Source organism: Vicugna pacos, chromosome 18, assembly GCF_048564905.1.
Source record: "Vicugna pacos chromosome 18, VicPac4, whole genome shotgun sequence".
Lineage (NCBI taxonomy): Eukaryota > Metazoa > Chordata > Mammalia > Artiodactyla > Camelidae > Vicugna > Vicugna pacos.
Genome location: NC_133004.1, coordinates 32,077,107 through 32,102,935, shown reverse-complemented (window position 1 = coordinate 32,102,935; position 25,829 = coordinate 32,077,107). Strand labels below are relative to the sequence as shown.

General features: G+C 55.3%; 2 protein-coding genes across 14 annotated transcripts in view; one reads left to right on the top strand and one right to left on the bottom strand.

Annotated features, from left to right (window-relative positions):
- GSG1L (GSG1 like) overlaps positions 1–8,285 on the top strand; it is a 185,802-nt gene extending 177,517 nt beyond the window's left edge. For 7 of the 8 annotated variants that reach the window (XM_072942830.1, XM_072942833.1, XM_072942834.1 and 4 more), the window contains one exon: positions 5,494–6,065. In XM_072942830.1, the coding sequence (XP_072798931.1) occupies positions 5,494–5,695 (202 nt within the window). In that variant the 3' untranslated portion in view covers positions 5,696–6,065. Of the gene's footprint in view, positions 1–5,493; positions 6,066–7,893 lie in introns of those variants that run through there. The other variant, XM_072942832.1, reaches the window with a different exon arrangement.
- Positions 8,286–13,892: 5,607 nt separating this feature from the next.
- KATNIP (katanin interacting protein) overlaps positions 13,893–25,829 on the bottom strand; it is a 171,920-nt gene continuing 159,983 nt past the window's right edge. For all 6 annotated transcript variants that reach the window (XM_072942824.1, XM_072942823.1, XM_072942822.1 and 3 more), the window contains 8 exons: positions 24,011–24,168; positions 22,441–22,505; positions 21,133–21,243; positions 19,219–19,358; positions 17,213–17,314; positions 16,494–16,654; positions 16,292–16,380; positions 13,893–15,752 (listed from right to left, as the gene is read on the bottom strand). In XM_072942824.1, the coding sequence (XP_072798925.1) occupies positions 15,694–15,752; positions 16,292–16,380; positions 16,494–16,654; positions 17,213–17,314; positions 19,219–19,358; positions 21,133–21,243; positions 22,441–22,505; positions 24,011–24,168 (885 nt within the window). In that variant the 3' untranslated portion in view covers positions 13,893–15,693. The remainder of the gene's footprint in view (positions 15,753–16,291; positions 16,381–16,493; positions 16,655–17,212; positions 17,315–19,218; positions 19,359–21,132; positions 21,244–22,440; positions 22,506–24,010; positions 24,169–25,829) is intronic.

Genomic DNA, 25,829 nt, shown 5'->3' with positions numbered 1-25,829 from the left:
AGGTCCCTGCTTTGTAGCCTTCTCATCTGCTGGTTGGCGCAGTCCTGGCAAGGAGGGGTGATTATTTTTATTGTGCACGTGGAGAAACTAAGGCTCCTAGAAGCAGATTGACTTTGTTCTCTGGTCCCCTGGGCAGTACAGATCAGCTTGGCGTGTAGGTTCCCTTACCCTGGGAGCCAAGCTGTTCCTACTCGGGGCCCCCAAACTCCCCACCCCGTCTCCTCCCACTCTCCTCTCTCTCATTCTGCTCCAGCCACCCTGGTCTTTCTCTTCCTTGAACATGCATAACTCATTCCTCCCACAGGACCTTTGCACCTGCTATCCTTTCTGCCCGAAATGCTCTCCCTCTTAATCTTTGCATAGCTGGCTTGGACTCATCTTTCATCTCAGCGGAGGACAACTTTCTCAGAGAAGCCCCGCTGACTTGCACCAGCTTCCCAGTCACCTTCATATCACCATGGTTTTTTCTTTTTCTTTTTTTTTTTTCCCTTCAAAGCATCTGTCCCTCTCTGGAATTACCTTTTATACTTAGGTACCTGGTTTTTGTTGTGTTGCCTCTCTCTGCTGCATTCCGTGAGAATAGGCACCCTGTCTTCTTTTGCTCACACCTGTATCCTGAGAGTCTAGAGTAGTGTGTGGCACCCAGTAGGTGCTCAACTGATGCTCTAAACTGCTCATTTTCTACCATATCCCACCTGAGAAGCCACTTTTACATAAACAGGTATATGAACTTTTGGATTATCTTAACCACTCCAAAAGCTGCTATTTTCTCTTGGGCTACTGTGATATGGATTCTGCCACAATTTTTTTTTTTCCTGAGGAGAGTTTTCTTTTGAAACCTGCCTTAGAGGTTTTGCCATGCCACCAGCTAGCTTGGGAGCACGTCAGATGTGACATTTGATGGAAGCGATACTGCCATATGGTCCAGGTGTCTGCATCTTCCTTTTAGGGGCAACTGGGGTTTGCAGCTGATTGCAGCTGTCAAGTTCAATGCCCGAGACAAGCTTTTGATTTTGCCAGGTGTAGCTGTCAGGCTGGGCCGGGTGAGAGGCTGTCACTCGCTGGATACAGAGGTGGCTTCTGGGAGCTCCATCTAGACGAGTCTTTGCCGCTACTGCCCTCAAAATAGCAGAGGGAATTTCAAGGAAGACTTTTCTGGGCTCACAGCAACTTGGCACTTTTATTAGATCAAAATCAAATCCAATATAGTACTGCTTGAGTCTGCTTCCTTTATTAAAAAGGAAACAGACAATATTTCTGAAATAAATACCAATGCCAACTGCCTGGGCAAACAGACGGCCATGCAATTTGGAGGTATCTGAGGCCCTGGCACTGAGGGCAGAGAGATCCAGGACAGCATCAGCATCAGAATCCTCTGGAGGGCTCCTTAAAATATGCGTTGCCCGGCCCCACCCCTCAGTTTCTGCCAGTGGAGGTCGGGGGACGGAACCTGGGACTCTGCATTTTCCGTGATGCTGCTTCTGCTGCTCCACAGACCAAATTCTGAGTGGTCCTTGGCCCTGGGCTGCTGCCAGGAGCTAGTCTGCATTTTGTCACCTGCTTGGGCTATTCAGCGGCTTCTGGGTGGAAATTGCTGTTTCTGGGGCTGACCCCCATTCCAGTCCATTGTCCTAGGACACAGACTTGATCATGTCTTCTCCAGCCCCTCCCAGCCCCAGCCCACCTGGCTGTCAGTTCTTGTGCCGACGCCTTTTGGACATTCCCAAGGGGGCCTTCTCGCACCATCCTGTCCCTGCTTCATTTTTCTTTCAGTGACGCATCACTCTGGGAACCCTCCGTTGCTAACTCTCTCCCCACTGGAGTGGGGATGTCACAAGGACAGTAAGTTCAGGTGGCAGCCCCCGTGCCTAGCGGAGTCGGTCAGTCGGTCATCAGTACGGCTCCATGAATGGTGGAGCTCCCTTAGTCCTCACAGGGTGGTGGCTCTGAGGGCTATTTCCATTTTACAGGTGAAGTTCCTTGGAGTTCCAAACATCAAAATCATTTTTCTTGGGTCACAAGCCTGGGTGACTCCAAGCTCAACCTGTGTCATCATTCTTTATGCCCATTTTTGCCCAAGGCAGTGCTCTTCCAATCACCCTTGAGCCTAAGTAACACTTGGGGGGCAGGTATTAAAATACAGATTTCCCCGGAGCTTCCGATTCCTTGGTTTGGGGCAGGCGGGGCGGGAATCAGCCTCAGGTGGGTCTGATGATGCGGCAGAAACCCCAGGTGCAGGATGAATCCTCTTACACCTGGCACCTGGCACCTTGCACCTTCTGCACCTGCAGCCCTCCACTCCCCGCTCCTCCAGCCCCGTGTGCCCTGCTCTCCAGCCACACGGACTATCCTGCTTTCCTGCAGCCACCAACGTGGCTAGGTTTTTCACACCTCCTGAGAACCCCATTTACCTGCCAAGAACCTATTTCACACCCTGTTCCTTCTGCCTGAAATGACCTGCTCCCTGCCTCCGTTTGGCAAAAAAAAAAAGTAATCAAATGAGAAGTGGGGAGACTCACAGCCAGAGGACAGCAGGGAAGGACACTCTAACTGAGGGACCACAATGTGCAAAGCCACGGAGAACAGAGGGGCCACAATGTGTGAAGCCATGGAGAATGGAGCCGAGGGACAGAGACGCAGGCCGGAAAGCAGTCAGAAGTCAGAAGTGGCCTCCCGCGGGCTGGGTCTAGCCTGAGAGAAGCTGCTTGGCCCACAGATGGTTTTAAATGTTTTTAAAAGCCTTAGTTGTTATCATTTAAAAGCCAGGAGATTTGATTTTGAAATTCCAGTTTTCAGTTTCAGAATCAGTTTCAGACAGTTGGCAAGAGCTGGGGGAAAGTCTGCTTCTGGCCGCTTCACCCATTTTTTGTCATTTGCTTGGGCCCAGGGGGCATTTTGAGGTAGGATTCCGTGATCTGTAATGATCTATAGCATGAGGCCTTTTTTTTTTCCCCCTGACTGGTGACCAGACCCAAAGTAAAGCAACCAGGAGAAGGAAAATGAGTAGGGAGTCTTGGGGTGATGGGGTGCATGCTGAGAACAGCTCCCACTACTGTAAATGCTCTTGGCCCCAAGCCATTCCCAGTGGTTAGTGAACTGGTCTCTGGATCCAGGGGACAAAGAACCGGATTTTGACTCAAAGAAGGGTAAGTATCACGGCTCCTCTTTTTCCTTAAAAATACATGATCATTTTCTCTCTGTTCCTCTGAACTCTCCAAGGTTCTGACTGTTGGCAACGGTAAGAGCAGCTACAGTCATTTCTAAATACTCATTTAGAAAAACAATCAAGGCTTCCCGTGCACCAAATATTTGCTTTTAGATTAAAAAAAAAAATGCCAACACCTATATCTTGGCAGCAAGCACTTCCAAAGAATGCAACTGTTTCAGTGACTGGGGCCAAAACAAATGTTTTTCCTGAGTCCAAACGATTCCAGAATGTTTGCCAAATGTTTCCCACCCCTTTTTAAAAATATAGTAAAATTAGTAAAGCGCTAACATTAAAAAATATTAAAAATAAAGAAAAGCCAAAGCCAAAAAAAATCACGTGTGCATACTCCCACCATTGGCACAACCATCCTCATCTTTGCCTGTTCCCTTCCACTCTTTGTTATGAGGAAGAATCTCCTAACAGTCAGAGCTGCTTTTGGGGTGGAGGAAGACTAATGAGCTGTCTGTCCTTGGAGGGATGCAAGCAGGAGTTTGGCTTCAGCAGGAATTCCCACCTCAAGGGGCTTGCTCTTGAAGGATGTTGGACCCTAAAGGATGACAAGTATGTCTGAGCATCCTTCAGAGCCGGGAGTGAGAAACAAAACCACACAGAACAAATTTCTTTTAATGCTGATGTTTGGAATCAGGGAAAAATGAACTCAACCCAGTGGCACTGGAGCTGTGAATCCTAAAGCAGCTGCTTCTCCTGGCTGAGTCTCAGTTTCCTCAGCTGTAAAATGGGTGGTAGCTCCCTCAGGCTTTCGAGGACAGAACCTCATAGGGTGTGGAGACTAAGCGCTTTGTCACCGTTAGTTTTCTCCCTCCCCCTACACGCCCGTCCTTCACGCCCGTCCTGTCCGCCATGCCAGCTAGTCTCTCCTCCCTGGGGCCCCTTTGTTCTCATCTTTCCGGCTCCATAGCTGCCGTGGGACATTCTCCAAGGGGTGGGCTCACGGTCTAATGGGGGTGGAACACCACTCGAGGTCGGTGTTCCAAGATAGGGAGACCTCTGAGGGCTAGGAGGAGGGTGCCCGAGGGCCTTCCTGTAGGAGGGGGAACCTGAGCTGAGCTGGGGGAGGGGTGGCCTGAGCTGGGCTTTGAGGGTTCAGTGGGACAGTAGGTAGAAGGACATTTTAGGCAGGTCCCAGCTTGGAGATGGCAGTGGGGTTGGCATGTTAGAAAGACACAAAAGAGGCACTTGGGTGAAGGCAGGGGAACAAACTTCTGAGAATCAAGAAAAACACAAAAGAGGGAGCACGTTGCATCAGCCGAGCCTCCCAGCCCCTCCGCGTGCTCAGGCTGTCAAGAGCAGAAGGCCCGGTAGAGTCTGCCCCCTGCCTCGGCCCCGCGAGCTGCTCAGGGGCAACTTTGGGACGTCTGCAGTCCGCACATTCGCTTGCTGGCCTGGGGTTACATAAGGTTACATAAGGAGTTGTCGACACTTCTGCAGCTAACCCTTCCCCAGCTCCTTGAGCAAGTCGGGGCACACGATGGAGTCCAGGGAAGCTTGACGTGGTGGGTGGGTAGATGGGGGGGCCGGGGGGAGGTGAAGGGGAGATGGAAAGTGAGCAAGTGGGTGTCCTGAGCGGGTGGACGGCTTAAGTGGGATGGGTGAACGCGAGGGCAGGGGGGCTGCAGGGTTGGTGGCGGTGCAGAGGGCTTTGTTGGATGGGTGGGTTGGTGAGTTACGGGGCAGAAAGATGGAGGGATGGAGGTTTGTGAGTTAGACGGTGTGTCTGCAGGTTGGGAAGCAGACGAATAGGTGGTAAGTTGGAGAGAGGGCGGGTGGGTGGATAGGTGGATATTTCTGGTTGACGGGTAGATGTGTATGTGGGCAGCTGGGCCAGTGGGAGTGTTGTGGGTGGAGGGAGGATGGGTGGGACAATGGTGGGTGTGTGGTGTGTCGACAGATGGGAGGTGCTTGAGTGGGTTTTAGGGCTGCGGGCGGGTTGTGGTGGGGCAGACTCTGTGAGTGAGTGGATATATTGGGTTGGCGAGTGGATGACAGTGGATATTGGCAGATGGAGGTCCGGGTGTTGGTAGACTGGTAGGGGACAGGGGCATCACAGAGGTGGAGAGCTGTATGTGCAGGTGAATGGATGATGAGATGGTGAGTGGAACGGGGCAGAGAGCTGGACGTGGGTTGGTAGATGGGTGGGTAGGAGTGTGAGAGGGAAGGTGGAGAACTTTGCAGGTGGGTGGAGGGTGAGCAGGTTGGATGGCAGGCAGATGGGGTGTGGGTGGAGGAAGGCAGCTGTCAACACAGACACCCCTGTCTCCTGGCAGGACACCAGCCACATATGGGAGATTCCTGGCCCCGGAGCTCTGCACAGGAGGCCCCAGAGCTGAACCGCCAGTGCTGGGTCCTGGGGCACTGGGTGTGATAGTGACCCAGCCTGACTCCAGACCCCAAGCCGTCATCGGCACCAGCCCCCTGCCACAAGACCACTGGTCTGGTGTCTTCAGAAACCCGGCCTGTGTGCTGTGAACTCAGCCAGCCTGCGTGGGAGACACGTGGCCTGCCCTGCCCATCGCTGCCTGAGTCTCAGGGTCCTGGAATTGGGGCCAGGGTGGCCCGAGGGATCGCACAGGGCTGCACAGTGTGACTTTGGGACAGCAACTCCTAACTCCTGCCACCGTCACATGCAAAACCCTGCTGGGTGCAGCTGGGATGCAGGGGGAAGACATGGACATCAGCCGCTGAAAGCCTGGGACCCATGAGCCAGCCAGAAAGTTCAGGAGGTCCCCAGCCTGCAGAGCCCTGTGGGGGGCAGGGGCGGGGGAATGGGCGGGGCTTCCTGCAGGGGGTCACACAGCAGGCACACAGCAGGGGCGCAATAAATGCTTGTTGAACCTGTTTTCTTGCTGTGTGTAGAGGCCAGTTGCTCTCTGGGCTGTGGCTTCCTCCTCATGGCTCCCCCATACCAGGTCCTCAAGGAGCCTGCAGGTGAGACAGCTCAGAGTGTGCAGGGCTCAAGGCCAGACACTGAAGTTTGGGAGGGGGGATGGAGGGAACCTGGAGCTGAGGCTGTGTCTGGGGGCGGGCTGGGTCAAGATAGAGCCTGGCTGACAAGCTGCCTTGAATTCCAGAGGGCGGGCAAGGTGGGGGCCCAGGCAGGCAAGAGACAGGTCCTCAAACCCAGGCCCTAAGCCACCCAGACCCCATGGGGACCCTTTACCCTAGAGCCACATTTATATCAAATCTTAGGGCTTAGATGCCTGGGGAAACAGATTACTATCATGAAGATGAAGGAACTTAGGGTCAGAGAGATGAAGGAACTTACCCGAGATCACAGAGCTAGCAGCAGGCAGAGTTGGGGGTTTGAACCAGGACCTCTGACTCTAAGAAGCCTTATCCTTTCCCAGAGGGATTTCTAGAGTTTTCCCCCAAGTAGAGAATGTCCTTCATTTTTTCCATAAACACACCATCCATCATCCATCCATTCATCCATCCATCACCCATCCATCATCCATTCGCTCATCTATCCATCATCCATCCTTCCATCATCCATATTCCATCATCCACCCATCAGTCATTATCCTTCCTTGTATCAGACACCCATTCGGATCCTTTCATGCATCACCCATCCTCATTATTCAGCCATCCATCTGTGCCCCCATCTATCCGACGGTATAACTCAGTGTGCCCCTACTATGTGCCGAGCACTGTGGTAGGCCCTCGAGACGGGATACTGAACCCTCCAGAGGGGGTGCCTGTCCTCTCAGAGCTCTCAGGTGGGCAGGACGCGTAACTAGACAGACGATGATAGTAGAACGTGCGAAGTACTCTGGGGCCAGGCGGCCTGGGGTCAGATTCTGGCTTCTCTACTTGAGAGTCGGGCAAGTTCCCTGACCTCTCTGTGCCTCACCCCCATGGGCGCGTGGGGATCGTCAGTACACCTGCCTCTTACAGCCGTTCTGAGGGTTGAACAGGCTAATGTATGCGAAGCATTGGGAACAGAAAGCCCTGTCAGTGTTTGCTGTCACCTCAGTGAGGGGAGGTGGGCGGGCTGTGGAAGCCCAAAAGCAGCGCTTGCTTTGTGGGGTGGGTCATAGGAGGCTCCTTTGGGAAAAATGACATTTAAGCCAAGACAGAAAGGTTGTCTAGATGTCAGGCAGGCAAGAGGGTAGAGGGGAAGAAAGTTGGGACCATTTGAGGAATTTAAAATGGTCTAGATGGCAGGTGTGGAGAGAAGGGAGGGCAGCAGGGGGTGGTGAGAAGTCAGGCCGCGGAGGTGGCGGAGCCAGAGGGACTTGAAGCTTCCTTGGGAAGCGTAGACTTCATCCCGGGGCTGGTGGCAACCAGGGCTGCTTTCAGCAGAGACTCACCCAGCTATGTATTCCAGGAAGGTCCTTGCAGCTCTGGGCTGAGAACAGATGCAGGGGGACGGCTCCCCTCCTCGTTCTCACCACACTTGAAGGGAGAGAAGAGGGTGGGCTGCTTCAGCACAGTGGCCCTGGGGTGGGACAGTGAGGGCAGATGCAGGAGGGAAAACAGGCTGGTGTGGGACGAGAGAAAAGCTAGCGATGACCCTCAGGTTGTAGGCTGGGGCCTGAAGGAAGGGGTTCAAATGTCTGGAGTCTCAGATGCCCGGGGGATACCCAGGTAGAGGTATGTGTTCATTCGTTCATTCATGCATCTGTTAATAAAGCAGTGATTCGTTCATCCATTTTCCATTCATTCAGTAAATACTGCAGACCTGCTGTGTGGAGCGGGACTCGGCCTGGCAGAGAGACTGGGGCGCAAATAAAGAGGCTTGGAACATCAGGACAAAGAGGTCAGGCTTTGGCCTCTGGGCAAGAAGAAACCAACAGAGACATGAGGCTGGGCAGAGACGTGTCCTATAGGAACCTGGCCCGGGGCGTCTGGGAGCTCTTTCTTCTCACCTAGGATCCTTCTGAAAGTCACAAGTGGACCACAGAGGTCCAAGAGATACACACGGGCAAAATTTTAATCTATTTTAATAGTTGTGTTTATGTAAATGTGTATTAGGAAAAAAATGTATAATGGGCCCATCAGTGCCATGATTTCACAGGCATTATTGCTTAGGATAAAACCAAAATAGGCATTTAAGTTAAAAGAAAAAGGGTTGGCTTAAAGAAAAATATTAAATAAATAATTGTGAAGTGGTCTGTGATTACGGTATGCGGACGGCTCAAGCAAGGGCCATTTTTACCCTCTGCACAGGACAGGGAGGGACAGGGAGGAGGTAGGAAGCCCACGGGACCGCTCAGGTTTCAAGTCCTCCTGTCCTCTCCTGGGCATCTGATGGGCAGGGGGTGAGAAGTAGCCATCTTTTGGTCTCACGGAGGCTGCAGCAAGAAGGCTGCTGGTTAGATAAAAGGAAGTACTTTCAGGCAGGCCCAATGGATCCCCACTGAGAGTCACTGGAAGGGTTGTCTTCATTCAGGAAGCAGATGCCACTGTCTGCCTGAACCTGGGAGGAGGAGGATCACCTGGTTTGATAGCAGGGGGCACCTGGGTGAGCACACAGAGGCTTGGATGGGGAGGCAAAGGTCCCCTCCTTCAGCCCCTGCAAACAGCTCCATCCCCTGCTCTGAGCAGACATGTTCTGACCACTGACTGGAATGGCTGTTGGCCTTGACCCCTATGCATTGGCCTGACACACAGCCCAGAGTAGTTGTTACGCAGCCTGTTCTACCCTGGACACTCACACCCAGCATCCCTGTATCCACACACCCAGGGCCTGCGTGCACACGCCAGCCTCGATGCTGTACAAGCTTGGGTTAGCAGTGTGTAGGTGCACGCGTGCTGACCGCGTGTCCTCGGCACCCATCCACGCCTGTGTGCTCCCGCTGGCCCTGGACCTGTGTCTGCACATGCCTGGTGCCCTGAAATGTGGCTCTGCCCTTTTGTTTGCTCACGTCACCCCCTTTCTCCCCAGGTGCCCTTGTGGGTCATGGTCCTTGCCTTGGCTGAGGGCTAAGGGTGGGTCCAGGCCTTAGGAAGTCACCGGGCTGACTTGGGCTGACATCCCTCTTCGGCTGGTGGCTGTGATGAGCCGTCCTCCCCGCTGCCCCCACCAAAGCCAACCCATCCTGGCCACACACTCCCTCGGGTAATGGAAGCGTCAGCTTGATTCATGGCCGTTCGACCGTGGCAGCCAGGCCTGAGGACAAGACACCCTGGGAGGCTCATCTTTGGGAAGAACTGCTGTTGCCACGGTGCTGACCCTTTGTTTGGGAGGAAGTGAGGATTGAGGAAAGGCCCTGGGACTGCAGAGTTGGTTCAAATCCCAAGACCACTGTGGACCCTTGCCGGGCCTTGTTCATCTGAGAACTATTTCCTGAGGGGCTTCTGTGTGCCAGGCGCTGGGCGTGCACTGGAGCTGCCATGGTGAATCAGAAAGACACTGACATCATCCTCATTGAGAATATATTCCAGTGAGGAGACAGACGACTCAAATAATTCTAACAAAAATATCAGTTTAGATTGTGAGAAGCACTGTGTAAGCGAACGAAGGAAAGACCAGATTGAAACTGGATGAGTGGACCTCTCAGAAGAAGGACCATTGCAGCAGGGACCAAGGGATGAGGAAGGAGGCGGTGAGGTGGTGTGGGCAGAAGTCATGTCATGTGCAAAGGCCCTGGGGTTGACAGGAATGCCTTGTGGTTGTTTGCGGTGCTGGGACAGGACTAAGTACCTGGTGCTCCAGGTTGGGGCATGAGGGCTGCTGCCAAGCAGGCATCTGGGGTCAGAGTGTGGGAGCCCTTGTGGGTTAGGTAAGTATGCCGTTCACCTGGAAGGCCACAGGGAACTGCTGACAGGAGGGTTTTAAGACGTGGACACCGTCAGCTCTGTGCTGAAGCTCACTCAGGCTGGGAGTTGGGGTCCAGGGCAGAGGCAGGGTGACCAGTGAGGGGCTGCTACATTTCCTGGCGGGAGATGGTGAGGGAATGAGGGGGTGAGGGGGACCTGGGCTGGGCTAGCCTTTCTCTGAGGCTCCCATTTGGGCTTTGATGCTGTGTAGGCAGGGATGCTGTAGGCTCCAGGGGCCTTGGTGGAGGTCAGGAAAAGGTGTCCTCTGAGTGGATGGCTTAGAAAAGCTCCCGTCTCCAAACCATAGGAGCCACGGCCCCAGAGCACACAGCCTGGGAGGCCTGGAGGTTAACTCCACTCACCCTCACCCAGGGGCTGTGGGCAGTCAACAAATTACACCGCGCACCTGCAGCCGGACCCAGTGTGGGGCGGAAGACAAACTCAGCCCAGCTGGGACCATTAGTCACGAAAAACCAATCTCCTCCGCTTGGGGATTTACTGCCTGGGCAGACAGGAAATCACAGCGTGGGACCTCTGCCCTGTGCCTGCGCGGCCCACCCACCTATCCTGGTAATTGCTGCTTCGGCTACATTTCTTCCTGGACTGACACTGTTCAGGCCTCTGCCTTAGAAAAGCTGGGGGAGGGATGGGGGATGGGCAGCTGTCCTTCCGGCCAGGATGTGTGTCGGTAGGGGGAGCCTGGGACTCTGGGGGGAGCGAGAAGGGGCCACTGCCTGGGAGAAGTGCCATGGCATGAGGCCAAGCTCCCTTCCTTGGACCCTCCTGACCCTTCCCTGGAACTTCTAGGGTGAGCGGGTAGGTGTCAGGGTTGGGGATGCAGGCAGGGTGGGTTAGTGAGAGGAGGCGAGGGAGGGAGGGCATCAATCACTCTCTAAGGCCAGTGCCTTCTATGGACACACAGCTGAGGCTGGAGGGTGTCTGGAAGTTCAGAAGGGCTGGGCAGAAGGTAGGGTCCTGTTGCTCTGGTGAGGAGCCTCAGCTGGGAGCTGTGCAGGCCTGGGGTCCCATCTCGGCCCTCAGGTCACTCTCTTACTGTGACAGCCTCAGGTTTTACACCTGTAAAATGAGGGCAATCATAGAACCTAACCCGTGTGTCCTCCCTCCTGGGAGATGCTCTAAGGTTGCCCGGAGCAACTCCATGGGGCAGGCACAACTGGCACTCTGTGCCTGGGTAAGGAAGCCAAGGAGGCACAGGGTGTAAGGTCACTTGAGAAGGTTGCACAGCCAGGAGATAGTGGGGCCAGGACTTGAGCCCTGGCCGGGCGGCCCCAGGGCATGTGCTCCCCATCATCAACACGCTGGGAGAAGGGTACCCTCACCTTCAGTGATAAAACCCACAGCCTGGGTGCAGGCTTAGTGTGTATTGGCTGTTACTATTTTTATTATCACTGCCAAAGGCTGCCCCTCCTGCAGGGGCTGTGAGTGGAGCAGTTTCCCAGAGGCTGGGAGCCTGGAAGTGGTGTTGTGAACACCGCAGAGTGGTCCAGGGACCTGTCTGCACCACCAGCCCCACCACACATTGGGATACACCACCCATTGGACAGAGCCCCCGCCTGCCTTCCCTGGCCTCCGGCCTGGGCCTGTTGCTTGACTGGATGCCAGAAGCTCAAGTCCCAGGGCCCCGGGAGAGCCCTCTGCCTGCCTAGGGGGCTGTGGCCGGAATCGCAGGGGTTTCAGCCCCATCCCTGCTGGGCCCCACAGTGCTGTCATGTGTCCCCTCCTGCTCCTCCACATGAATGATCTGCCTCTGTCTCAGGGGTGCCAACTGAGATGCCCGTAGGACCGTGAAGGCCACGGGAGTGAGGGAAGCAGGCCAAGTGTGAGACCAAAGGGGCCGGCGGGCACTGCGGTGATGAGGAGAGCTCCTGCCCAGGCTCGGGGGCCAGCTCTGGCATTGGGGACCACCTGGGAATGCGGGCCCAGAGCTGCCAGATTGTCTAATTTTTTCCAGAGAAGCAGGGAATCGCCTGGACCAGTGCAGCCAGCCAACTCCGAGGAGGCTCAGCCTCCAGACTGTGGTCCGCTGTTTTGCTCAGAGGCCAGATGGGGCCTGGAGCCTCAGAAAGGGACCATCCTGGCTCCAGGTAGGATGACGGGTGAGGCCCAGGGAGGGACCCAGGGCATCTCAGCAAATGTGCCCAGGTGTGGAGCCACTGCCGCCTGTGTGTCTGCAGAATCAGCCTTGGCAGGCTCTGTGGGACACTCTGGGTCCTTCTGACGTCGTGGTGCCAGTGCTGGCACTGTCTGGAGTCCAACAGACAGACAGAAGCTGGTCCTTCCCACTGCTGATCAGAGAAGGCAAGTCCCCTGGGGGATGGAGGCCTGCGGGGAGGTTCTCCTGGGAGCTTGTGCTGGCTTTTCCTTAACCTACTTGTCAGCTATGGCCAAGATTCATTCCAAGCGGGTCATGCCTGGGTGCCAGTGAGCCCCCACACTCCCAACAGCTGCAGTTTGAGGCTGATTTACACCCCCGTGCTTATCGGCTGGGGCTGGGATGCAGGCAACGGGAAGCAGGATGGGGATGGAGAGGAAGCCTTTATTCTCCAGGAGAGCTGGGGGTGGGGAATGAAGGGCGGGGCTGAGGGTCCAGTAATGATCCCGCGCCCTCTTTGACCTCCTTGGAGGAGCCAACCCTGGGCATTCACGGAGCCGTAGGTCAAGGACTGCAGCCTTCGGGGTGGCAGGGGTGGGGGACCAGAAGGGAGGGGGTGGATGTTCATGCTGAGCTGGGGTGGGCGCTGGGGTGGCGGGCTGGCTATGTAGGACTTGTAGATTTATTTGGATTTATTTGGCACACTCAGTGTTTGCTTGTTTAAGTCGAGCCAACATTTAAAAGTTAGATTTCACATTAAAAATAAGTAACGCACCTGGGTTCCTGGCTTCTCTTAAAATCCCTAGGTGCTGAGCTGCAGCTGCCCTTAGAAGGGGCTGGTGCTGCCCTGTTGACCAGGTCCTTGAAGGCCAGCTCTGCTCCCTGATGTCACTTGCCTGGCCCCCAAACAACAGGGAGCCAGGTCCAGGGTTCTGGTTGGTGGCCGGAGAGGCTGAGAGACTGGAGCACCACATCCAGCCTCCCAGCCCACAGAGGGAATGAGGGAAGTGCTGGCCCCGAGACACACCCCCACCAACCGGCACCAGGGTGGCTGGCAGAGCAGGGCCCTTCTGTCTTCATAGGAACTCAGAGGGGAGCAGGGGGCAGGGGCGGGCCTGCTAGACGTCCTGCTATTTCCCTACATGCAGGTGGGGCAGGGGCCCTCTCCCCTCTTGCTGGTTCACGGGAGGGAGGCGGGGTCTCCAGGGGGCCCTCATACCCCATGCCAATGAAATTGCTGGCTGAGCTGCAGCCCAGGCCCCCTCCTCTCCCACCTCCTTCAAATGAATCTTCTTTCCCACTTAAGGGCTGCTTTATCCAGGAAGCCAGCAGTCAGGCATCTGGGGGTCTGAGCTTTCAGGATCCACAAGTGCTACAGGGAAATCCTGGGTCCCAAGACCCAGGGGATTTCACCCCTGCCTACGCTTGCCCATGGTTAGCTCAGGATTTGTGTGTTGAATAGCCTTCAAAGCTGTGTGTCTTGGGCAAGTTACTCAACGTCTCTGTGCCTTAGTTCCCTTTTATATCAAAGGAGGACCATAATAGTCCCTACCCTCTAGGGTTGTCTGTGGATGAAATGAGTTCATTCCACGCATGTAATCATCACTATAAATGTATGGACTTCTACAGTTTGGCCAGAATCACCACCCCACTGCATGTGGAGAAAGGGAACAGCCAGCCTCCAGTGGACTCTGAGTCTCAGTTATCAGAGGCAGCATCGGCTCCCTCCCTTTGTCTGACCCCAAATCCAGTGCGTCAGACCACATTCTTAATTAACATCTTTTATTGATCTTGCAAGAGAAAAAAAATAGAAATTTATTTTAGAGTTAATGCCTGTACAGCTTTTTGTCCCACTCCTAAATTGCACGGTACATACAATTATTATAAACATCAACTGAGATTCCTGGAGCAAGTGTATGTGGTGTTCCTGCAAACTCCCTGACACGTCTGACCTGCACACACGCCTCGGGTGGGGAAGGAAGGCTGGGCTCCCCTTAAAGCTACAGCACTGGTTTTGGTCACTGAAAGCTGGTTCGATTAGCGCCCCGGGCTCCTCCAGGCGTCAGCTCTCCTGGGAGCCAGGAGACGCTTGCTACATCTGGGAGGTGAGTAGAGAAGCCGAAAAGCTGGGGGCTCAGAAGCTACAGAAATGATGGATCTTCTCTGGGAGAAACAAATTCTTATCTTCACATCTGCCCCGTGCTCCAAATGAAAAGCGTATTTGCAAGGCTGCTTGGCTGAAGCTGCAAGGCTCATAAAGCATTTTCCGGGGCTCTCAGTTCCATAGGAACGTTCTTTGAGTACAGTACCACGGTGGGGCTGGGCTGGGCGCCAGGAAAACAGGGGATTAATATTTGGAATGAGAAATTACCCAGCACTGGGAAACCCATTAGGCCCCGGATCTGAGCTTGTTCTACAGATGGAAGTAGATGCGTTCTGGGCTTCACGCGGCAGGGGATGCAAGGCACGTTTCCAACTTGCTGGGAAGCTGCTGGAAGAGGGAGAAGGGGTGGGGGCCAGACTCCCAGGGCACACAGCAAGCTAGAAAAGCCTGGATCAGCCCGAAGGGACGCTGCAGGGAGTATAGTGCGGGCCACTGCCCTCCAGACTAGGTCAGGTGGGAAGGGGAGGTTGGCTGTGGCACTGGTCCTCTGTCCCCCCAGCCCTGCATCCAGAGGGCATCTGGATGGGCCCTCCTGGCCCTCTGGGGTCTGAAGCTGCCCACCTATCCTATCTGGGCCTGGCCGTACCTCAGAGACGGGCGCCCACATGCGCGGGTGGGGCCAGCTCTGAGCAGCGGGTGGTTCAGCTGCCTCTGCTCCTCAGCGGGACACATGCCCTTGACCGAGTCCTTCTCAGGCTTGACCAGAGGACGGAGGCCCTGCAGGACTAATGCCCCTGAGGGGATCCCTCCTTCTCAACTGGGCCTGGGCGGGACCCCGGATGAGGGAGGGGGTTGTAGCCTGGTCAGACATCTGTGGATCCAGTGGAAAATACCACCCTCTCAGCCAGCTGCACCCGCCCCCAGGTGAGGCAGGGATGTGGTGGTGAGGGTGGTGGGGAGGGGGGGTGCTGGCACTTCAGCTTGGGCCTCTGAAGGCAGGGTCTCATGCCTACTGGTGTGGGTGTTTGAGGCCTGGTCTCCTCCCACCCTGTTCAGCCATGCTCCAGGCTCTGGGAAGGCTGACGGGGGGCTCCCAGTCCACCTCACTGTCTGCCTGGAGTCAGACCCAGCCCACGGGCCCCATGACAGGCCTGACCGGATGTGGGCCCTGCTTTGCTGGATCTCACCAGAGAGGCACTGAGCCAGGTGTTCCCCCGGGCCCCTTGCAGTGGCCCCAGAACTGCAGGGGACAGTGGAAGGCCACACTACATCCCTTCCTCCTCCTGCCTGAAACTCGGGCATTTCCCAGGGCTGTCCCCCTGTGAGTCCTTTCTCCCCACCAATCCCCCTCCACGCTGCAATTCCCATCCTGCCCCTGAGGTGTGGGCTGCCAACACGGAGGCCTGAGGGCGGGGGACATGGGTGCCAAGTGGGGGCCAGTGGCGGAGCCCCACCCTGACTGAGGACCAGCTCCTTCTCCTTGGCCAGTCAACACCGCCACCGTCTCGCTGCCTCCTTCTCACTTATGCAGGTTTTGGGGCGCAAGGCTGTCAAAGGAAGAGCACAGAGAAAGCAGTGTTACCGGGTCACCATCCTTGAGGGCTGCCCATGTCCTCGGGGTGGAATCCAGGCTGCCTGGGTTGCCATTCAAGGCCTTGGAGATCCAGCCGCTGGTCGCAGCAGCCTCGGGCTCAGAGCAGGCTTGGCCACACGGGTCCCTCTGCCTGCCCAACCCTGTGCATCTTTTAGGATCCAGCTCAAACATCCCTCTGCCGGGAAGCCCTCGAGCTGCGCAACCTCTCCTGGTTTCCCATGGCCCAGGGCAACCCTTTTGATACTGCACTTCTGCATTTTGCAGGCCCTCTTCCCTCTGTACCCACAAGGCCTGGCTTCCGGGAAGCACACAATGTTGCTCCCTGGGTTCTGCCACCATCAGCCCCTCTGCAGCCCCTGGGCAGGCTTCTGGGTGGAAAAGAGGGGTCTGAGGGCCGGCAGGAGCGAGAGATGGCATGTGAAGCGAGCAGCTCGGTCTCTGTTCCAAGCAGACTCCAACTGGGGGATACTCTGGGCAGAGAAGGAAACTGACCTGGGTCAACTGCACTCTGCTTCCTTTTAGAGTTGGTAATGATTTGGTTTTCATTCATCATCTGGACGTCCTGATCCTCCACCTGATTACTGCAGGGAGGCAGAAGCTGGAAGGTTCAGTCAGGCTCCTGGCCATGTACCCCCGCCATTCACCCCTATTCGGGCTGGTTGGGGAAGTCATGGGCGGCAGACTTGGGGTGTACCTGATGGCCGTGTGCTTCTCCTGGTGACAGATGTCCGTGTCCTCAGTGAAGAGGATGGTGTGGTAGGGCACCGTGGGCTCACACGTGGGCAGGATGCCCCCAACCAGGTGGCCCACCATAGCCAGGATCCCATTGTACACGAGTAAGTCGTCCACCAGGAGCTGGACAGACAGAGGAGGGGCTGCAGCATGTGGTCCCACCCCCCGCCCTCCTTCCTACATGTGACCTCAGGCAAAGTGCATCACTGCTCAGAACCTGGCTGACTAGGTGCCTGACCTATGTTATGATTTCAAATCTTCACGACGACCGGGAAAGGCACCTGGACTAGCCTCACACTGTAGGTGAGGAGACTGGGGTCACAGGGCTCCAATGCCTTTGGCCCACGTGGCAGACTGGGAGGCAAACTCAGGTCTCTGGTCCCCCAGGGCCCCCTCTCTCCCTGCCCCTGAGTCACCTCCCGGCTTGAAGAACTCCCTAAACCAGTATGATTTGAGAAGAAAAGCCACTTTCTGTTTTTTTCGGGATGATGATTCAAATCATTCGGTGGAGGTTTTGAATTCACGGTTGGATGGCAAATTTCCCTGCCTCTGAGGACTAGGCATGTGTGTCTAAGGTCGCAGCAGAGAGAAGTACATCAAACTGTGACAAATGATAATTGCCGGCAGCCTAATTACCAACAAGCATAATTATCTCAAAAAATGCAGCTAATAAGTACTTACGCCAAACTCCTTCACCCCTCGATGGGGTGTTTTCGCGTAATTCCACAGTTTGATCATTGACACCGTAGTGGGCAGATCGAATATCACATAAACCCGGTTCACCTGTCAGAGCGAAGAACTAATTAAAACAGGCATGTTTGGAAACAGAGGCACTGTGCTGGGCCGGCGTGAGCCCGGTGGGCATCACAGGCGGCGCCTGCCCGCCGGCCAGCCCGGGCTGCTGGGGGCCGCGATGCGGGCGGGTGGAGGGGGTTCCCGCCGGCTTTCATCTCCTCGAAGCCCATCTTGAGTCAGGTCACGTGTGGCTGCGTTTGCAGCAAACCCGCTGAGCTGGCTGTTGAAGGGCCTGTTTTCTGGGCCTGGCGTGGCCCCCCTTCAAATGCCCGCCGAGAATTGAGTGCGCCCTTCCCTGTCGCCCAGGTCAGGCCCAGAAACACAGTCTGGGGCTCCAGGGGCCAAGAGGACAGTCCTCAATTCCAGAGTCAAGAGGCACTGCCTCCTGGCAATCAGCACAGCCTTGACCCCTGTTTGTCCTTTCCCTGAATCATAAATGAAAAGCACAGCAACTGGTCTTGGAGGCACCGCTGGGTAATTTTCAGTGTATGTCTTTGAACTTCTGCTGGGGAAATGGGAGGGGATGGTCCTGATTAGTGGCAGAATCAGCTAGTAAAGTGGGACCCCAAAGCCTCCAACAGCTCCCCATCCCCAACAAAGAATCAAATATTAGGGGGCCCCTTGCAAGAGAGAATCAAGCAAAAAGAATTCAGTGTTGGTCACAGGCTGCAGGCTTAGTTTTGCCCGGGGCCCTGGATCTCAGCCTGTGGCCATCTTTAGAACACCCGAGGAGGGCCTAGTGGGTATGGGAGGCGTCAGCCTTCTGCTTGTACCAAGGAAATAAGAAGGTCTAGTCGAGGGTTCTCAAACTCGGTTGCCCACAGGGTTCAACCCGACACAAATGTTTGAGTCCTGCCAGGAGGAGAGGGACAGATGGAGAAACTGCCCCACACCTAAGGGTGCTCAGGTCAGAGATGATGGCAAGTGCCAGCTGGCCAAGGTCAAGATGGCAGCAGGCTGGACTGGCTAGGGGGCCACCAGTTGGCAGCCCCAGGTCTGAGGGCTGACAGATCTCTGTGTTTCCCCTTTGCAGTGGTGGGGCTGGGGCTGAGGGGTTAACCTCTGCTCAAGGGAGACTAATGGACCACTGCAGGGGTGCTGCCCCTTCCCATGAGTGTTTTGAGAGGAAAATGTACCCCCTTACCCTCCTGCCCAATCACATGGAGTGGAAAAGGGGGTGCCTCAGTGGTCACCCAGGTGGATGCCCCGGCCCCAGCTGCACATCTGTCTGGGCATCTGGCCCCATGGGTGCTAACCCACCCCTCCCTCCTCCTGGCCTCTTGCCTCCCTCTCTACCACCAGGCACCAGTGGACAAAGGCCCACCCCTAGGTTCGCTATCAGGCCTTGAATCAAAACATAAGCAGGACCAGTTGTAGAGTGTGAGGTCTGGGAGACTGAGTCCGTTGGCTGGAAGAGCTTAGGCAGCTCTGAGGCCAGAGAGAGAGCGCAGTTGGGGTCAAGGGCCCAGGGACATAAGAAAGGAGCAGAGGCAGTGAATGTGGAAAGGCCAGGAATGGGAGAAGGAGGACAGAGTGGACTCTGCAGAGAGCAGCAGAAGCAGAAAAGAGAACCAGAGAGGGATGTTTGCAGGGATAGATGGATGCCCAGTCCCCCAGGCCTGCTGCACTGGGCCTCTGGTCTCAGTCCCATGTAGCCCTTTATTCCCCTGGTGTCGCCTTATCACAAGCAACCCCAGAGCAAAGGATAAGAGCCCCAGCCCTGAAGAGCCACCCCATCAGATGTGTTAGCAAAGACCCACCATCCTGGAAGCCCCTGGGCACTTTGATTTGTTCTAGATTAACCTGGCCGGGAAGAAAGGTGTGTCATCGAGGCCGGGGACAGAAAGCCCTCCCCACCCGCCACCCCAGGACGGGGAGCCTCCAGAACCTACCAGACCGGGCAGGATGGGGGCCAGCCACATGTGCCTGCCGTCATCTGTGTCGTTCACTTGGTCGATGAGCTTGTCGGGGGTCCGGACGTCTCCACACACGCCCTCTAGGGAGTTGACGCTGTCAGGGAAGGCGGCGATATCTGAGGACGCCGCTAAGTTGTCATAACCCAAAGCAGCATGCTTGGCACCGCAGGCCACTCTCCTGGCCACCAGCCCCTATCACGCTGACTGTGTGGCTCGGGGGACACTGGGGCTGGCGGGCAGAGCGGCTGTCTGTTGCTCTGAGCAGCTGGAGGAGTGACAGCCAAATTCGACATGTTCTGGGGAAAATGAGAGCTTGGAAGTCGAAGGCAGCAGGGGGTGAGAGTGGAGGGGTGGCCAGTTTCGAGGAAAGCGGGGGAAACCAAGCAGAGAGCAGGCTGAAAACAGATGGGTTTCATGGAACTGCTGGAGGTAGGAATAAAAAGTGTTGCTACTGCTTTGGAGAGTGGAGGGCAGAACTCGGAGAAGAAGGTTTTCCTTTGCGAGGGGATGGGGTCATGGCTGGATTCTGCCTTGGCGTGTTAGGACCCTACTGATACTGGAAGGATGGGGGAGACTGGCCCAGCAATTGCTACTCAACTGACAGGCATTAATGTGGATCTAGAGGAACTGGTTTCAGCTCCGGCTCTGCCATTCTGACCTATGAGATTTGGGGCCAGTCACGGGACATCCTGGGGCCTGTTTCCTCATCTGTAAAATGGAAATACACATCTCTATGTCCCAGAATTGATACGAAGATCTCAGAGGACACTGGATGTGAGAGTGTTCGGGTAAAACTGATGAAGCCTTATACATCCTTATACAAGGAGTCACAAATAATGATCCAAACTACCCAGAATCCTTTATCCCAGGTGAGGAGGATGGTGTCACCAGACAAAGGCAGAAAAGGATTCAGCTGGAACCCAGGGACCCCAAGGAGATACAAGACAGGCCTTGGGGTTGGACCTGCTCTGGCAGCTCCCTAACTGGTGTGTCAGGAATCACAGATCAAGCACCTAGAGGGGTCAGGCAGGTTAAGTCAAAGAGAGGCAGGACAGCCCCGTGGTCAAGAGCATGGTTTTTGGAGCCAGACTCCCAGCTCTACCACTCACTGGCTGTGCAACCTTAGGTAAGTTACTCAACCTCTCTGTGTCTCGGTTCCTCACCTATAAAAGGAGGCTAACAACACTCACTTCCCAAGGTTGTTGGGAGGGCGAATGAGGCACTTGGGACAAGCCCTCTAACAGAGTGAGCCTCAGTGAATATTAACACTGTGTTTCTGGAGCCTGGGAGATAACAGAGAGGAGGGGGCACTGAGATAACTAGTGGGATGCGCTTGGGGAAAAAGGGCAGTGGATACTCAGGTCCAGCCACTGTCACTATGAAGTGCACTGCCAATTTCTCAAGAGAAGCTGAAGATCGGGATTTTCATTGGAAACCTCCTGATTTTTAAACAGTATTAGCCACTAACTCAAAATATTTAAAAACTCACTGGGCTCACAGTTTGCAAATTTTGCTGTTGGTCTGTGAACAAAGTGTTCCATGGTCAATACATTCAGGATGCACTGGGTTGAACACAGTGCAACAGATTGCTCCCTGCAGGCCTTGTCAGAGCCTTTAGAACTCTGAGTGTCTGTGGTTTTCTGCAGTTGGCAGCCCCTCCCAAATCCCTGGGCCGCAGGACTCTTTGTTTTATGGCTGTCTTGGCAGGCACGCCTGAGAGCTGCTCTGTTTTGCAAAGGTCACATCTGACCATAAATAGAGCTCAGTGGCATCTTTAATCTCTTGGGGCTGGTTCCTACAGGGATATTTCCCTCTATATTAAAAAAAATTCTGCTCCTTTCCCTGACCCTCCCAAGCTCCCTGCAGTCTGGGTGGAACTAGAAAGGATACTGTTTTCCGACAGACGGATTTTCTCTCCCCGCTCATCATACAGCTCCAGGCCGGTCAGACCGATGTAATAGGGGTCACCCCAGCTGGTCAGGAGCTGAAACTGGAAAATGACTGGAACATATGATTAAGGAAAAACAGGCTTAATTTTCTGGAGAATAAAGGAAAACAATCACAAGGATAACAAGGACATATATAGTTTTTTGGTTTATGGAGATGAACAAGAGAAAAAAAGATTTTTGTTTTCTTTGAGACTGCAGTTTAATCAGGATGTATGTGGAATCAGATTTTCTTTAATTTAAACTGCATATGGATGTGTGTATGTGTTTTAAGAATTCAAAAGCCTCCGCCAGGCCCCAGGAGACAGGAGGATGGGGGCAGGGTGGGGTGCTCTCCAGGGAGCACGAAGGATGGAAGCATTTTGTCACAAACTCAGTATATGGTGCCCAACAGTGACTGGACCGCAAAGGGTCTCATGTCTCAGTTTCCCTGGTTGTAAAATGACAAGAACAGAGTGCCTGTTCCCTCCTCTGCCCATGTCAAGTGTGCAGAGGATGAGTGGGGAGAGGGGATGCGGGAGCATCGCATCGTTGGGAGGATAGGCTGAGGCAGGGTGACCCCCTTTGCTGACTGAGTCCCACAAACACAACCGGGCATCCAGCCCTTTCCCAGCCCTGTCCCCTACTGGCTCCCAGCATTCCCAGGAGCAGGCAGGCCAGCAAGCCTGACAAGTAGTAGCACTACGTGGCCTAGCAAGTTACTTAACCTCTCTGGGCCTCAGCTTTCTCAACTGTGAAATGGGGATGCTAGCAGTACCCACCTCACAGGGCTAATACAGTGGGATCATACAGGCAACCCACTGCGAACAGTGCCAAGTGGCAGTAGGAGTCCAGCAGATTTGAGCTATCATTCTTTCTCTCTTTACCTCCTCCCTGCCTGGTTCCCAGGACAGCGCCCAGCCTAGTCCCCCAGGTTGGTCCCAGCCTCTCTGGCCCCTCCCAGCTAGAGTCCTTGGTGCTGCCTCCTACGACCTCAACCCCCTGGGGGCAGGGCCTGGAACTCGTGTTGCTGCCCCAGTCCCAGCAGCACCCAGTGTCCCCGAGGACCTGGGAGCCCGCCCATCCTTTCCTCAGTCTCTCTGCGTGGGGCTCCAGCTGCCTTGGCTGTGGCCTGCCTGAAACTCCGGACAGCAGCTGGGGCCCAGACCCCACCTCAGGGCCCGCAAGGTGGCTGCCAGGGCCCGGCCCTCTCCCAGGGTTCTGGGCGTGGCCCCAGTGGGACTGGGATGGGTGGGCGGGAGGAGGAGGATACAGCCGCAAGGCATCAGGGGCGCCTCGTAGTCCATGCTTGCCCGCTCCAGGCTCTTCGTGTCCAGTCTGAAAAAACACAAAACGGCACCAGGAAGCAGAGGGTGGCGATGGCCTGAGTCGCTGGTCAGTTACTCCCCCGGGGAGGTAGTGGGGGAAGGACAGACAAGCTTCTGGTCATGTGGAGTCCCATCTACTAAGGGAGGCTCGTCACCTCAGGTTTGACTGAGACGGACTCTTCCATTCCTCTAAACAGCCCTGGGAGGTCGGTACTCTTACATCCCTGGGTGGTGGGTGAAGAAACTGGAGCACAGAGAAGTGAAGTCACTTGCTCCAGTTCACAGAGCTGGGAAGTGGCAGAAGTGGGAAGTGACCGGAGGTTGTCTGGTTCAGGGGTCCACTCTCTTAACCTCCCCCTCTACTTCAGCCCCTCCCTGAACAACTACACACTGTGCTGAGAGCTGAGTGAGGCCCATGATGGGCCGGCGGGGTGGTGTGCTGGGAGGGGGCAGCCTCTCCCAGGTGGATGGTCAGGGAAGCGATGTCTGAGCTGAGGAGGAGGCAGCATGGGAAGAGTCAGAGCTGAGCCTTCCAAACTGAAGAGCATCCAGAGCAAAGGCCCTGAGGTTGGGAGGCGCTGGGCAGGGGTGTTTGCCCCAGAAAACAGCCAGATGGGCTGAAGGGTAGGTTGGGATAGGAGGTGGGCAGGGAGAGGAGGCTGGGAGGTAGGGAGAGCCCTGAAGGCTTTGGCTTCAAGATCCTGAGCAAGCACTTCACTAGCCTGGGCCTCGGTTCCCACATCTGTGAAATGGGCATCATAATACTGGCTTCAAAGGATATTGGAAGGATTCCCTGTAGAGTGAATACAAAGCACCTGGCTCGGAGCAGGCGCAGGAGGAAGCCTCTCTCCTCCAGATTCCTCCCTCGGGGCTTCTCTCCCTGGTCCACAGCCAGCCAGTGCCCTCCAGCCCTGGCTTGGTTTTCTTCACTTTCAAGGGCAATGTTGTAATTAAGTGACTTTTCCCGGCATCTGGCCTAAGACGTGAACCCAGCTACAGTGGAGCGAAACTCATTTTGTTCCGAGAGCTTGGCCTCTGGTATTTGGACATCAGGGGGTTTAAATAAGTAAACCTAACGTGGCATTTACAAATTGTTATGAACTTAATGCAGCTGAGACTGGGGTCAAGAAATCCCAGCGAATCCATGAAACGTTAGGCTCGATTTTTCTCTTTGAATCTTCCTAAACCAGGAAGACAGAAATAAGAGGAGGCAGGCCCTTCCCCGAACTGGCTAGTTGGCATTTCTGGAACCGAGGCAGGCTGCAGCCTCTTTCCCCAGCAGGAAGCACGACGAAGCATTTAAAATCACAAGCACTCCAGACTGGGAGAAACCCAAACAGCCCCAGACAAGGTGGGTACATCCCACAGGCTTCCGGAGAAGCTTGGCTGAGCTTTACAAAACGGCCAAGTTGAAAAGAAACGCGTTTGATCGTCATTTGAAAACCAGAGCCCTGGGCAAAAGCCAGCGCCCCGCGGGCCAGGGAGTGGGGACCACACACAAGCCGCCTCCCTCACCTCTGGGCTGGCTGGGGCAGCGGTCGGGCCTGCAGGTAGTCCACAAAGAGGATTTCTTGAGCAAAGTCAAAGTGGCAGTTGCCTGGCCCCTTCCGGATGAGGAAGCCCTCGGGAGGGGAGACGCACAAGCCATCCAGGGAGACGTGGACAACTCTGGCCTAACAAGCAAAAGAAATAACATGCATGGAGACAAGAAGCTGGTGTGGGGAGCAGGCTGAGCGCTGACCTGGCTGCTGGCAGCTGGCCGGTACCACAGAGAGCCTTCGCGGAGCCCCCAGGCCTTGCTCCTAGACCAGAACCACCTGGCCGAGGTCCACGTCTCAGTGACGTCCCTACTCCGTGCCAGGCGCTGTGCGGACAGCAAGGGACAAGGCAGGTGAGGCCCCCACCACAGTGGACGTGTAGAGACCTTTCTGGCTCCACTCAGCTGCAGTGACCTGAGACATGGTATCAAGGACATGGACTCAGGTGCTCCGACAACCACCGTGAGTACTGTACAAGTTACCTAACCTCCCTGTGCCTCAACTTCCTCATCTGTTTAATGGGGTCAGGGATGAACTGAGTTCTATAAAGTATCCAGAACAGAACAGTGCCTGGCACAAAGTCAGTGATCCTTCGCCAAACCCTGGCTCACACATCGCCTCCTCTCCCAGCACTTGACCCTGGGCAGAAATGGGCCCCTTCCTGATCTTCCTTCTCATAGCCCTTGGCTCATCCTTTTAAGGGCATGTGCTCCCTAGCCGTGTCCTTGGCGGTCTCTGGGCCTTCCTGGATGGCAGAGACCCCAGCTGGAGACCTCAGAGTGTGGCACACACTAGGTGCTTATGGAGAGCTTGCTGAATGGACTCTATTTGGGCCAACGTGTCCCCCTGTTCTAGGCCAGATTTTGTCAGCCAGATGGTTGGAATCTCCCAGTAAATGTCAAAGCCTGGTGGCAGCATCTGAGGTGGCTCAGCTGTTTCCCCGGGTCAGGGGGGTGCTGAGTGAGCAGAGAGGGGCGCTAAGCCAGCACCCTCCCTCTGACCACACATTTGGAATCTCAGCTCTCGGCACCTCCCCCCTCCTCATGGTTAGCAGCTGCTGACCCAACTGGTGGCCTTTCATCCCTGGGAGACACAGAGGCGCTTCTCTGCACAGAAAGGAAGAGGCCCTGTTCTGGGTCTCGTGAATAAATATGTAGCCCCAGGACCCTCCATTCCTTCAGCATTTAGGGCCATCCATGCCCTCCTCCCCTGCCACCGCCACCACCACCACCAAATCAGTCAGTCAGTCACGGGAAGCATAAACCAAAAAGGTATAGAGGGGCTGACTTCAGGCATGGCTGGATATGGAGATCCACAAGCTCTCATTACACCTCTGCTCTGCTTTCTTCAAGGCTAATTCCTAGCCTGGCCCCAGGGCTGGACCTGTGACCCAGGCCTGGGCAAAAGGAGAACTATAATCCACTGGCCACATGATTGGTTCAGATAATTGGAAGTCGACCAGAACAATCAGCATGGCTCCCGGGGTTCGGCTGACTCGCCTTGAAAGAGGGATTCTCTGTTCTGCTAGACTTGGAGCCCGCAGGACATACGCCACGAGCTGTGGGGGTTTGCCCTGTGGGAAAAGCCACCTGAAGTGAAGCTGGTGCCAGAGCAAAGTAGAGGCCTAGGAGGGCCCTATTGCTCTTCTTGGCTACCACCCCCTCCAGGAAGCGTCCCTGACTTCCCCAGGCTTCTGTTCATTCCCTCAGAGGGGGCTTTTATTATCACCTCCACCTTATAGCTTAGGCAACTGGAATTCAGAGACTAAGCAACTTGCCCAAGGACACGCTGGAGGG